Genomic DNA, 14,202 nt, shown 5'->3' on the forward strand with positions numbered 1-14,202 from the left:
GGCAGTTCATCTCTCATCTCATCCTAGTGTCTGCAAGCGATTGATTTTTTACCAGCCATCCTATCTGCTCGCAAATCATGTACAACAATTCATCGGTCATCTCTTCCGTTACTCTATTTGTCCCATCGTCTCTTCCGCTCCGATTGACTTCTTTTAGAACACGTCGGTCCACAAGAGTTGGTTTAGTATTAGGATTCGGAACACGCCAGTCCACAAGAGTTAGTTTAGTATTACAATTTGGAACACGTTCATCATGGAAAGTCCGAGTCCGTATGGAACAGGAATACACGGCGACGGACAGATTGACGGCACAGAATTGAACCTTTCAATATACATCTATCTTTTATCCTTTATCTTACTATATTTCAATCTACTATTTCTTCTCGTTCTTTATTGTCGATGATGTTCATGGCTTCATCGATGGGGAAGCTATAGAGCGGTCAGGCTGGCTAGGGCAGTACATAGCTGTCGCATGCCCTGATGGGGTCCTCCCGGGTGCGTGGGGTTTCCGGTCTTAAGGGACCTCGTCGACATGTCTTGCGTACCACGCTCTCGAGGAGGATTTCTAAAATCCAAAGAATCTATTTGTATTAGGATTAGGATTTCTAGCTATCTAGGTTACTTGACAAGCCCGATATATATCATATAAAATAAGAGGGTCGTAGATACATAACAATGACAGTTTCCACACTCACGAAGTTAGTTAGGAGAGGCCATACAAAAAAAAAATAGGGAGAAATTTTGATAGATAGGATAACCTCTTTACAAGACCATGTCAGGCCCACATGACAGCCTCAAAAAGGGCTCACGCACACCCACTTCTCGTCCTTAGCTTGAAAGGGAATTGAATGCATCTTCTCATTTTCCTGCTGCCACCTGATCCTCGCTGCTGTGGAGTTAGGCAGTCGCTTGGGCCGCTGGAGCCGTCCAGTGCTCGTGGTCATACCGGACATTGACCTTGAGGTTTCTTAGGTTTTCCTGGCCTGAGAATGTCACAGACTCAGTCCGGCAGTAACTCTTCAGCACCTCAAGATTCATCATCGCCTTGGATCCAAATGTTACCGTTAAACTAGAGCTGCAAGCAATCTCCAGGACCCTGACCTTTGTATAATGAGACAACGACTCAAGTCCATTGATCTTGATACAGAAATCGAGATTATTATCGCCCTCATCTACCGGCGTCACATGAAGACGAAGAATGGTGAGATTTGGTAGCTCCCCAAGAAGCTGAATGTCATTCTGGTTTAATTTGGTCACCATCAAATCTAACTTCGTGAGCTTGCTAAGCTCGCCAATCCCTCTTGGCAATATGTCCAGAGATCCATACAATTTAAGGTTGAGCAGGTTCTTCACAGTCATAGGCAGGGAGATGTCACCCAAACAACCTCCACTGCCTTTGTCGAGGTGCACAAACAAGGATTCCAAATGTTTATGACCTGAAATTGCACAGAAGAACTCCTTGCAGTTTTTCTTGTTGATGCCAGATACTCCTAGCTTGCGCAACTGGGTGAGCTCTTTCAGTTCATTGAGGATGGCCTTGCCGCCTGATGCACCGATGTTGACAACACCAAGCGTGTGCTGTGCTGTTAGCTTTCCAATCCCTCTAGGCGCCTTAACACCGTGTAGGTGTAGGTGACGGCGTCTGCAGGAGTAGGACAGCCTGCACCCTGAGGGACATGAACCTGATTCTTCTTCCTTTGCTGGGATGGTGGTTCCAGCACGAATGTACTGCAGCTTCTGTAGCTTGGTGATGCCCACCGGAAGAGTGACTATGGAGGTGTGTCTCACATCCAAACTCTGGAGCTGCCTTAGTTCACCTAATGAACATGGGAGATGGCGGACCTCACTGCATCTCCGTAGGGAGAGGAACTTGAGACGCCGCAGCAGTTTCACTACCTGCTCAACATCATCATCTGTTACACCTGATGCATCGTCTAGATCAAGGGCTCGAAGCATCTTCATACTCTGAGAAATGAAGAATGATTTCCAGTTTCCAAACACGGTCAACGACCGAAGCCGCGAGAAGTCCATGCTCCCAAACACAATCTTGTCTCTGTCCCAGGTTTCCCTTATGACAAGGTGACGCCCTGTTCGCTGAGTGGTTAGGACACAAGTGTCCCCCAGTTCAAAGATGAGGTTCTCTTCCATTCTTCTTGACACAACGTACTCGCGTATAAAACCGTTCACCTGACAGAGCTTCTTCGTGAGAAACTCTGGTGGTTGTTGGACAATGCTGAGATCTTCTAGCTTGGAGAAAAACTCCTTCCCATTGTCTTCCGCAGATTTGTCATCGCTGTCTCTGGAGTAGCCCTCCGCAATCCACCGCCTCACCAATCGCCTCCGGCGAATGCTGTAGGCTTGTGGAAATATAGACATATAGAAGATACATGGCTTGAGGTAATCCGGACAAGTACGAAAGTAATTATGCATCCAGACAAACAGACCCCGTAAACTGCTAAATTCAAGATTTGTCTCCAGTTGATGAATAAATCTTTCGTTGATAGTTCTTGCAGTATCCATCCGTTTGACTGCTGTCTCTGTGGCCAATAAGGTAGCTATAGCATCTATTACTTTTGGAAGTCCACCACACTTTAGAATAAGTTGTTCTAGCATTAACGTTGTCTCACCCTGCTGTGAAGGTATGTCAACCTATCATATTTAAAAAATTAACAACTAACTTTAATTAGTATACAAATGGTAATTAAACACCAGCTATTTTCCATTTCTCTGTTTGTTAACAAATGTAATTTTTTAATTGCACAACAGATACAAATAATTCTTGCAATAGAGGCGAGAGAAATAACTGCAAATTCTTTTGTGGATGAGATTGTTTGTTTAGGGATCCTATTATTTAAGAACGAAGAACTTAGCTTATTTAAGTACTCCCTCTGTTCCAAATTATAAGACGTTTCGGCTTTTCTAGATACATTGCTTTTAGTATGTATCTAGACATAATGTATATCTAAGTTCATAGTAAAAAATATGAATCTAGAAAAGCTAAAACGACTTGTAATTTGGAACAAAAGGAGTACATGATAACGCACCAGCTACTTTGGACTTCCCTCTTTGTAAACAAATGTAAATTATAAACTGAACACATGACAAATACATATAGTGTTTCCAACGAGCGAAATAAAGAGCAAATATTTTTGTAAATAATTCTTTGACAGTGGTAATTTAACATGTTGAGAAATGGATCATATAATGTAAGTGGAGAACAAAGGTGGATATGGCCTTCATGATTTTTGGGAACTTATGTAAATTCTTCAGGGACATCATAGAGTTATTATATGATTACAGAGGATTTCTTGGTGATACGGAACTTTGCATAGAGACAAGTAAAAAAGGTACATGGAGTAATGAAGAGTTCATCACAACCTGATAGACATCATAGAGTTATTTATTATATGATTATTGTGTTAGGTAAAGTACAAACTAGAAATTCCTTTATTAGAAAATTAATTCTAAGATTATGCTGTAAGGATGTACTAAAATAGAGGAAGGTTCTTATGCGAAAACACACCTGCGATTTGAAGAGACCAAATGCAGCATCAGCCTGTAGGCCCTTAACATTAAAAACATGGTCTTCGTTATAAGCGCAGTGGGCGGCCACGCTTGCTTCAGTTGTAATGACAATGATAACGCTGTCACAGTCTGACACAAGATTATCTCGGATGGAGTCCCATTGTTCTTTGGACTGCAAATCATCTATAACCACGAGGCACCGACGTCGTTTCAGAAGCTCACGACACTCCTGAATGGGGTTTTTGCTTCCAATCATACGCCTGTATGCAACTTCCTTGTCCTGAGGAGATTCTGACAGAAAACCCAAGAGCAAACTCCAACAGAAGTCCCTCAAACTGAAGGGTTGAGATACATTCACCCAACTGTACTTCTCGAACTGACCTTCACCGTGAAGCACTCTGTCATAGAACAGGTTTCTGACGAGATGTGATTTCCCAACGCCAGCGATCCCCCACACAGACATGCTCACTTGGTACCGGTTGAACCGTGTCTTAGCCACGATGTTACGAAGCTCACTCATTTCTGAGTCGCGGCAGACATGGATATAATTCTTCATCCACAAATTGGCTGCTTCTTCCCTTTTCGACGTCAGGATTCTGTAATCTGATGATGATGCAACGCCACTACCGGATTCTTGGGAAGAGGAGGAAACATGGCCTGTGTTGCTTGATGATGCCCTGTCAGTGTCCTCACTTTTGCCTCCGACACTCTGGGAGCCCTGAAAACAAGGAACGGATATCATAAAACTAACAATCCTGGTTTTAGTAGAATCCATTGACAACTTAGCAGTCCAACTTAGGCCTTGTTTCAATGTTGTCGTATTGACCTCCAATCCACATGTGTTGGTGTGAATTAGTGTAGAATTTAGTTCAAGTTCCACTCCAATCCACCCTAACACATGTGGATTTAGGTGAATACGATAACATCCAAACATGCCCTTACAGTATATCTACAGGACACATGACAGGTGTAGTTTTTTTTTTTTGAACATAGTACAGGAGTATGTTGTTACAGGCTTTACGAACGTACCTCCCTGAAGAAGGCACAGACGGAGTGGTCGGCTGAGAACTGCTCCAGTTGCAGTACTTGGGCAGATTGTCCGATGCAGAGTCTTGCTATCTCGAATTGCTGAGTGGATACAATGATCCTGCTTCCATTCTTCATGTCAGGAAGAAAACTCCTGATAGCATCCCATTCCTGCATGTCTGATAGGCCTTCCAAGACAACAAGGTACCTATTCTCTGTGACCTGCCGCTCGAACTTGTGGAAGAGATGTACCTCACCCTCACCCTCCTCAGCGCCGTCGTCCTTCTTCATCTGTTGTATTAGGAAACGTACACCCACGGGCACGGCAGCAGCATTTTCATCCGTGCAGCAAGAATTCGCGTGGAACTGAGCCACCAAGCACCGGACGAACTCGCAGGGATCGAAAGGACGCACGAGTAGTTTCACCCAGGCGCGGCAGGCGAATGTCGTGCAGATCTCTGGGTCACTGTAGGCCTTCCGGATGAGGGACGTAGTCCCCAGATCGCCGCCAGTGCCCCACACCGAGATCACCTGAAGATCTTGGCCGTGGCCATCATGGTCTTGGTCGGTGATGATGAACTGGGTGAGATCCCCCTGTTGCCGTTTCCCGGTCCCGGCGTCCATGTCCTGGAGCAGCAGCAAGTTGATGGCGCCAGCAGTGCCAGCGCTGCGCGACGACGACGACGACGGCTCCTGCTGCGCCACGGGCTTGGAGCCGGTGTCGCTGATGAGGCTGTAGCGCGCGTTCCTCCTGCTCACGTCCTCCACCCTCTGCTTGAGCTGCTCGATCTCCTCGACCGCCTCGTCCAGCGGCATGTTACTAGTCTAGAGGAGTACTAGTAATCTGTAGACTTCACAAATCTAGTCTACCCCCTATCAATATTGAAAGTTAACAATTGGCCTAACTCCTCATACAGCCTGTCATGATGGAAATGTATTGATTGGTACGGTACGAATTAAAATAATCTTGTAATTGTCCACATATTGTCCCACTTGAGGATACTATATACGTACCAACCAAGAACTTGATGACCAGTGCTCTCAAGTCTAGAGTGGATTATTGGATGGTCGGATCCACTAGTGCAGAACTGGGTTCCAGTCCGGGTTGCGAAACCCTCTGTAGTCCCATCAATCCGGGACTAAAGGCCCGCCCTTTAGTCCTAAGTCTGCTAACCGGGATTGAATGGGGACCATTTAGTCCCAGTTGCTTATACCAACCGGGACTAAAGGGGTTTCCAGGCCGAGTACGAGGGCTATACCAACCGGGACTAAATATTACTCTTTTTGTTTTTTTTATTTTCTTTTCTTTTGCAGTTTCTTTCTATTCAATTTGTTTTCGTTTCAAATGGTTTTCATACACGTATTATATGCTATACTAGTCAAGTAAGAGCTTATATATTACAATAATTTAAAACAAGTCATTACAAACTAGATGTCCAACTTCAAATATTCTATATTAGATGTCCGAGTACACCCCAAAGTTCATGCAAACATAAGTAGCTAGAAATGCCTTTGACTTAGTCGTATTCTCAACTCAATGAAGTGTAGATCGCCGATGTGGTACCCATAAATGTCATTGATGTAATTCAAGGCATTAAATAGTGCACTCTCCCTTGCTTCAAAAGTACGAGCACAGGGTCTACTAACGACGGTTAGCGGTGGCTAAGAAGTCGGTGGGTCAGATGATCTCCTCTTAGTCGCAAGCAGCTTTTCCTGAAATGCTGCCGTAGTGCGTGTTGGCCATTCATCGGCATATTTTCAATCATAACCCAATGCATATATTGTTTGATTTAGAATGGCTTCAAAGCTGTAGCCTGCGTAGGTTAAGTCATAGTACTCAACTTGTAAATAAGTGTTGGTGGAAAAAATGGATACGAGAACCAAGCTTTCCAACAACAACAAATCTGAATACAAGCTATGAGTTAGACTTCGACTTACCACATCACTCCGGTTGTTTTGAGCCATCGTTGCACAAAAACCAGCAACATCATGAGAAGAGCCCACATCCATAGCTTATATCGACAAGGAGGAATAAGTAGGCAGGGTGTACCCAATATTCGCAAGCTTATTTACACATGCTAGGACAACATATTTTTGTACAATAGCCTTATCAAGTGCCTTTACTCCCACCTCTGAGATTTGTACAACACCTCTACCCCTCCTAGCAGCGATGGAAAAGCCAACTCGACATTGGATTAATCGACCATTATCTACCTCAAAGCACTCAACATCCACAACCTCAACCCCAAAATTCGAGAGTGTCTCTTTAAGCCAAATGATTGGGTCAATTACCTACGATATATTTAAGAAACACATTGTTGGTATTTATTAACTTATCACTTGTTTTAGTAGGCACCTAATGTTGTTGACATTTCTTAGCATCACTTTTAATAAGTTGTCATCCCTAGCAATGGTGCCAGAAAATGCTTATTGGTACTATCTAGTGCCACTTCTAGAATGACACTAAGAAGTATTTTAGTATTTCATGTGACTAGAAAGAATAAATATATGAATAAAGGGGATTTGCAAGCGCACAGATAATATACCATTGTAGCACTTCACCCGGGAGTATTACAGATATCGTTATTTATATTTTTACCATAGGGAAGGACGGGCAGTTGGAATATATTGATAACTTATATGTATGATGGAGAGATTAACCACAACCAACTTCTACTCACAATAGGGGTAAGTCAAGAGATAAATGTATATAATTGATAACTGATAATTAATCACTCAGAGTACTTCTTTCTATGGCATTAGCATGGCTAAGTAGAATATTAGAGGAATAATTCCTAAGTCATTCTTTATTACAAGTCAAAGCATACGTTGATTAGTGCAGTTACACTTAGTAATCATGGCTAAGATTAACTTCATATCTACACATAAGGGATATTATTAAGGAAGATTGAGAACAAAGCTTGTCTTCCTTTGTAACTAGATCCTACTTGTCCTATATTCGGGGAGTGGACTACAAAGGACTCAACGGGAGTATCACATCCGCGATCTACCACATGGCCCGGAATATAGGGTGGATCCGCAGGTAAACAACATATAAGCACCACGCTTACACAATGTCGACCACTCACCCCTTGTACTTTGGAGCGAGCGCTATATGAACTTATGCTTAAACATGTTGCTAATCTAACTATACTAAGCATATAATCAAAGTAGACGATGAACATGATAACTAGGAACATGATTAATATGAGGAACAATGTCATAACAATTGTAGCAAACATATAAAAGTAATGAGAGATACAAAAGAGAGGGGGTACAAAAGCTATACCAAGCCACGCTCTTGAAAAGACCAGGAATCCAAATGAAGCTTGCCTCCCGCTAGACCTAGCCTAGCTCGTTATGCCCTAGAATATGGTGGAGCTCTGAGGATGATTAGGGTTTCTGTCTTCTCAAATGACTTATTGTCCCCGGGGGGTGGCAGGGGCTGATATATATAGGCCGGAGCGTTAATCCTAAACCCTCGGATCAAACCGACTTGAATGGATGGCGTAGATGCAACCTAGGAGGCGGTGGAGAACCGACGTAGCAAGGCGAAGGCCGACGGGTGGCCCCAGGGGCTAGCCGGTCGGTAGGTGGGGTCTGGCGGCCTCTTGCCCTCCGCCACGGTGTGGTGTCCTCTGATATCTTCTGGAACCTTCTAGAGTTGTTTATGCCACGATTAAGCGCGATTAATTCTGACATATAGGTCCACCTTGACGGTTTTCTGAATAAACCCTGCTGAAAGCATAGATTCACCAAAACCCGTGGAATTTGTTAATTTAAACCCCTAAACCTATGTTGGTGATTATATTCATGCCCTTATACAAGTTATATTGACGGTTTATAATGTTTATTAACTACCGTCAACAAACTCCTCCAAACTTAACCATTACTCGTCCCTGGGCAATGCTAAACTCAGCAAATGGATTAGGAGTTGCTTCAATGTTTTTACTCCTCAAAAATGCACATGCGTTCAAACAAGAATTCTCTTCCAGATTAGAACAAACCGATCTGACTTTTAAACTTACCCGTACTATCTTCAACCATGGGAATTCTTAGCCATCACTTAAGTCTTGAGCAATTGAAAGACAGAAGGATCAAGTCAAGCACCATGTTGCCCACACGCTCCTCGTTAGCCACAATGAGGAACAACTGCATCATCTGGGACTCGTCGGTGATGAACACCAGCTGGCGCTACGTGCTCTTCCGCAGCTTCCCCTCCTGCTCCAGCGTGGCCTGGGCCTTGGTGAGCACCACCTCCACCACCGACTTGGTCAATCCAACCGCGAGTTCTGCCATTGCTATGCTCTCCCACTCTGGTCTTTCTCTCTACTCTGTCTGTGTGTGTGTGTGTGTTTGCCCTCAGGATGCAGGCAGGGTGGGTTTTTAACGTTGCCCACCAACCCACCCCGCAAAATCAACGTTCGCGGACAACACAGTTCAGCTGCAAGTTCCTCGTGGCCTAACATCGTTTAGTCCACCAAGCCCACTGGACAACACAATAAGCTCGCTAAGAACCCGCAAGAACCATAGCCGCTGTCATCGAAGCTGACGGTGTCGTACTCCTCCGCTCTTCGTCTCCTTCGCCCACTCTACCTCGAAACCCCGCAGATGGAAAGTATGCTTGCCACCATGCCAGGCGCCGGTGACATGGCCGCGGCGGCGGAGGAGGAGGAGGCAGGAGAGGATGGGGCTGACATGGCTGCCACGCAGATGCAGGCGTTCGCTTCTGGGGGATGCTGATGCCTCAATGCCTCATAGTGGCTGCGGCTTCGTCAGCCGGCGATTGGTTCCACGGAGATGAGACCGGCGGTGGCTCAGTCATGTTTCCTCGGTCCTCAGTCCTCACCTCCATTCGGTTTCTTGAATTTCGGATTAGATTAGTCCAAACGCAGCTTGTGCATTCTTGCACTGTCTTGTTCTGATGTGCTCAGCACCCTATCATGCTATTCATATATGTATTCCTGAATTCTGACATATGGTTGAGAAATCGTAGCTGGTAGCTAATTTTTTCAGCTACTGCAAGCTATTCGTATGAAGCTCGGCAGCAACGATGTAATCTATATTTGATCATGTATACGTATTTTTTATACTTTTTTGTTTATTTAGTAGCAACAATCGACACTATTAGTAATCTGCATAAATAACTGCATTATAGAATTAGGTTGGCAAGTACTAGTACAGTACGGCAGAGGCACAAGTAAGCTGAGCTATGAGGTTAATTTAGTTTTTCTAGTATTGCGGGCTATGCGGGTTTCTGCTAGTCCACCAGTGAACCCACAAATACAAGTTGAGCCACTAGAATTAACAGGCGGACAGCCGCATACCTGCAGTATTTAGTTTGCGGCAGGCTTTGTGGGTTTGCGACTGTCCGCAACCCGCCCCGCCTGCATCCTGAGTTTGCCCTTTAGCGTTAGCGGGCATGTTACTGGTCTAGAGGAGTACTAGTAATCTGTAGACTTCACAAATCTAGTCTAGCCCCTATCAATATTGAAAATTAACAATTGGCCTAACTCCTCATACAGCCTGTCAGCATGGAAAAGTATTGATTGGTACGGTATGAATTAAAATAATCTTGTAATTGTCCACATATTGTCCCACTTGAGGATACTATATACGTACCAACCAGGACCTTGATGACCAGTGCTCTCAAGTCTAGACTGGATTAATTAGCTCATAATTATTGTTCATCGACGACTGGCAGGATATAGGATGGTTGGATCGATGATTTATGAAACACCAAATTGGCACAGTTCTTTAAGCAGCGGCCACAACGATGGGTGTCGTGTTCTTTTTTGTTTTGAACTTTGGCCGATTCATTACTCATCTGACAAATCATGAGAAACGATTACAAAAACATCATCAAAGATGGTGCTAGTAATTCGCGCCTCGCCTTCCATGCATCCATAACCTAAACCCGCCAAAACATGGGCAGGCCTATTACCAGCTCTACCCAAGAACTAACAAACAAACTCACTCAAATTTAACTTAGACAAGGACTTGAGTTCCTCGATCAAACCCACTTCTGGCCTAACATCAAAGCTTTGAGACTGCAGCGCTAACTGAACATTAAGCGCATCTGTTTCTAGGATGAGCTTCCCGATTCCCATATTACTCGCCACTTGGACGCCTTGCAAGCAAGCTATCAATTCATCATGCAAAGCACTTAGCATATTGTTGATTCTTCCATGACCCAGCATCACCACATCTCCATCATGGTCACGGATCAAGAAGCCCCAGCTCCCAGACTTGGACTCTTGGATAAAAGAAACATCACAGTTTAATTTGAGAAAGCCCTCCGGTTGCTTGCGCCATCTCACCCTTGGCACTGATCTCGTCAGCCTTGGGGATCGCTGTGGCTAGGAGATCTCATTGACATATACTCTGATTGATCGTGCAAGTTCCTCATCTCTTCTCCCGCGCCCTTCTTCTCGGACAGCATTCCGATTCATCCAGAGAGTCCACAAAGTAATGACCATTAAAATTGCAGACTCCTCCCTCTCCGCCAAGATGATTGGTACTGCATCCATACACTACCAATTTTTGCCGCATGCCCTCCAAAGCCAACAGGTTCCAAACCTGCTTAGCTAGCTTGCATTTGAAGAAGAGATGGACTGTCTCTTCCGCAAACTGGACATTTTGTATCAACTTCCATGCCGCGCCGTGCTAAGCTACAGCGAAGAGGGTGACTCTCATGCGTCATACGCCAGAGGAAATGCTTCACTTGTTTGGACAATTGAGACTCCAAATCTTCTTCCAGACCGGCTCCTCTTGCTGCCTGCTGCCTCCTTGTGCTACTCTGCAGTTTCGATTTCTTGATAAAATCATCCCTGCAAACTTTGTACGCACTTCAAACGGTGAATCTCCCATGCTTGTCAAAATGCCAAGCCAAAATATTGTCTCGGCCTTCAAACACTGGAATTGCCAAGATGACTTGCTGATCTTATTCCCAAAACAACTCCTTAACAACTCCTTAATCAGCTCATGAACATCAGTCACCAGGCTAGTCCCCCTGGCGTACGCTACCGGAATCCTCAAATTCGCCGAGTGTCCGAATGTTTGCCGAGTGTATTCCCTTGCGCACTCGGCGAACAGGTTCTTTGCCGAGTGTCAAAGAAAAAACACTCGGCAAAGATTGGGTTTGCCGGGTGTCAAAAGAAAAATACTCGGCAAAGATAAAGTTTGCCGAGTGAAAAAAACACTCGGCAAAGAAATAAAATATTTTTTCTGGAAAAGAAGGAGAAGAAAAAAATAAAAAAACTTTGCCGAGTGCTCAGATCTAGAACACTCGGCAAAGAAAAAAAATTCAGGAAAAGAATGAGAAAAAAATGAAAAAAAAATACTTTGCCGAGTGTCCAGATGGGACACTCGGCAAACAAAAACAAAATATCTTCTTTAACCCACCCCCTCCGCCCCCGCCCCCGGCGCCCAGCGCCCCACCCTCCCTCCGCACCCGCCCCCAGCGCCTAGTGCCCCACCCCCTCACCTTCTTCCTCGGGCCACACGCACCCTCCCCGTCGGCGCCCCTCCCCCTCCTCTCCCTCTCTTCCCCAGCGGCGGCCGCCCCCTCCTCTCCCTCTCTTCCCCGGATCTGGCGGCCTCCCCCTCCTCTCCCTCTCTTCACCGGCGCGGACCGGCGGCGGCGCGGGGGGCGCGGCCCCTCTCCACTCCAGCGCGACGCGGGGGCACGACCCCTCTCCACTCCGACGTGCTCCAGCAGTAGGCAACGGCGGGCGGCCATCCCCTCCCACACCCCGAAGCACCTCCACCACCGCCCCCGGGCTGGTTTCAGTGGAGGGCGGCCGGATCCATGGCGGGACCGCCCTCCGGCAGCGGTTCCTGCACCGGCGAGGCCGGATCCGGCAGCGGAGAGTCCTGATCTGGTGGCGGGGAGGCGGATCCGGCGGGGGAGGCGGCGCTCCTCCTCTGACGAGCGAGGCGGCGCGGGCGGGCTGCGGCGACGCTCCTCCTGCACCTCTTCGTCAGCTCCAGCGTTGGGGGCCGGATCCGGTGGCGGAGAGGCCAGATCCAGTGGCGGCGAGGCCGGATCTGGCGAGCTACGGCGGCGGTGGCGTGGTGCTGGTGGCTCGTGGCGGCGGCCGTGAAGCCGGGGAGCGGAGGCGTCTAGGCGTGAAGCTGGGCCGCGGCGCAGGGGAAGGGCGCCGTCGAGGAGACCCACGGCGGGCGGCGGAGACCGGCCGGTGGTGGCTTTTTTTTATTTTTTTGTGGCCGGTGTTGGCTTTTTTTTTGGCTGGTGGTGCCTTTTTTCGTAAAAATGTTTGCCGAGTGTATTTTGGGCACTCGACAAAGTCTTTGCCGAGTGTCCGACAAAAAAACACTCGGCAAACTAGTGTTTGCCATTAAAGGGGTTTCCGAGTATCGTTTGTCGAGTGTAACACTCGGCAAACCCTTTGCCGAGTGTTTTTGGGACTTCGCCGAGTGCCCCTGGCACTCAGCAAATATCCTGTATCCGGTAGTGGTAATAGGCCTTCTAGATTGGTCCCTCGGTAGCCAAGGGTCGCTCCAAATTTTCAAACCTCTACCATCCCCTACTCTCTAAATCATGCCTTTCTTCAACTGTTGAACACCCCTTCAATATGCTTCTCCACGTATAGGACATTGCAGCCTTTGGTTTAGCGTCTAGTACAGTGGAGTTATTATAGTACTTTGCTCGCAGGATACGTGCACAAAGGTACTCTGGCCTCTCCCATAGTCTCCATGCCTGCTTTGACAGCATAGCGAGATTGAAAGCGTGAATATCCTGGAAGCCCAATGCCCCCTCGTTCTTCGTCCGCATTAGGGTGTCCCAGTGCAACCAATGGATTTTTTGTTTACCCTCCTGTTGGTTCCACCAGTATCGGCATACACTACCGGAAACAGTGACTTTACCGTGTACCACAGGCACTCGGCAAAGACCAAAAAACATTCGGCAAAGGCTTTGCCGAGTGTAACACTCGACAAACAACACACGTCATCTACAGTGTCGACAAACAGCTATTTGCCGAGTGTTTTTTATCGCGCACTCGGCAAATGGTTTACCGAGTATCAAATCTGACACTCGGCAAAAAAAAAGTGGTTTGCCGAGTGTTTTTCCAAAATACACTCGGCAAAGAATTATTAGTTGCCGAGTGTTTTTGGAAATTACACTCGGCAAACCTATTTTCCAAAGAAAAAAAATAATTTTTTTTCTCAGCATACCATTATTGTTTGCCGAGTGTTTTTGGGAATTACACTGGGCAAACCTATTTTCCAAAGAAAAAAATTATTTCTTTCTCAGCATATTTCAATTTAATAGCTGCAACAATGATGTCCTGGGAAAACATACAAGTCTCAGAGCTGGCAGAAAGATAAATGCAGAGGTAGCTAACTAACCTAGAACCAACAAGTAAACCACTGAACCAACAAATAACCCACTACATCTAGAAAGGTAGACGCCATGTTCGTTTGGGCTGGTTTGGCTTATGAGCCATGGCTGAAAGTACTATTGGCTGGTTTGGTGTGAGAGAAAAATATTATTTATTGGCTGATAAGTCATAGCTTATAAGCCAAATACGACAAAACGAACATGCTGAGAGTTGATAGTGACCCTATAGCTTTTCAGTCTGAAAAATACATACAGCAAGGAACTGATCTCCCTGCTGCAGACCTGCT

General features: G+C 46.0%; 1 protein-coding gene across 1 annotated transcript; it reads right to left on the reverse strand.

The window, feature by feature from the left end:
* Positions 1–776: 776 nt before the first annotated feature.
* On the reverse strand, positions 777–5,367 carry LOC136484790 (disease resistance protein Pik-2-like). The gene is made up of 5 exons (XM_066481746.1): positions 4,555–5,367; positions 4,153–4,243; positions 3,524–4,092; positions 3,299–3,322; positions 777–2,649 (listed from the first exon to the last, which is right to left on the reverse strand). Exons 1-5 carry the CDS (start codon positions 5,365–5,367, stop codon positions 898–900), a joined length of 3,249 nt encoding a protein of 1,082 aa, XP_066337843.1. The 3' UTR covers positions 777–897.
* Positions 5,368–14,202: the final 8,835 nt, after the last annotated feature.

The sequence above is a fragment of the Miscanthus floridulus genome, chromosome 10, assembly GCF_019320115.1.
Source record: "Miscanthus floridulus cultivar M001 chromosome 10, ASM1932011v1, whole genome shotgun sequence".
Classification (NCBI taxonomy): domain Eukaryota; kingdom Viridiplantae; phylum Streptophyta; class Magnoliopsida; order Poales; family Poaceae; genus Miscanthus; species Miscanthus floridulus.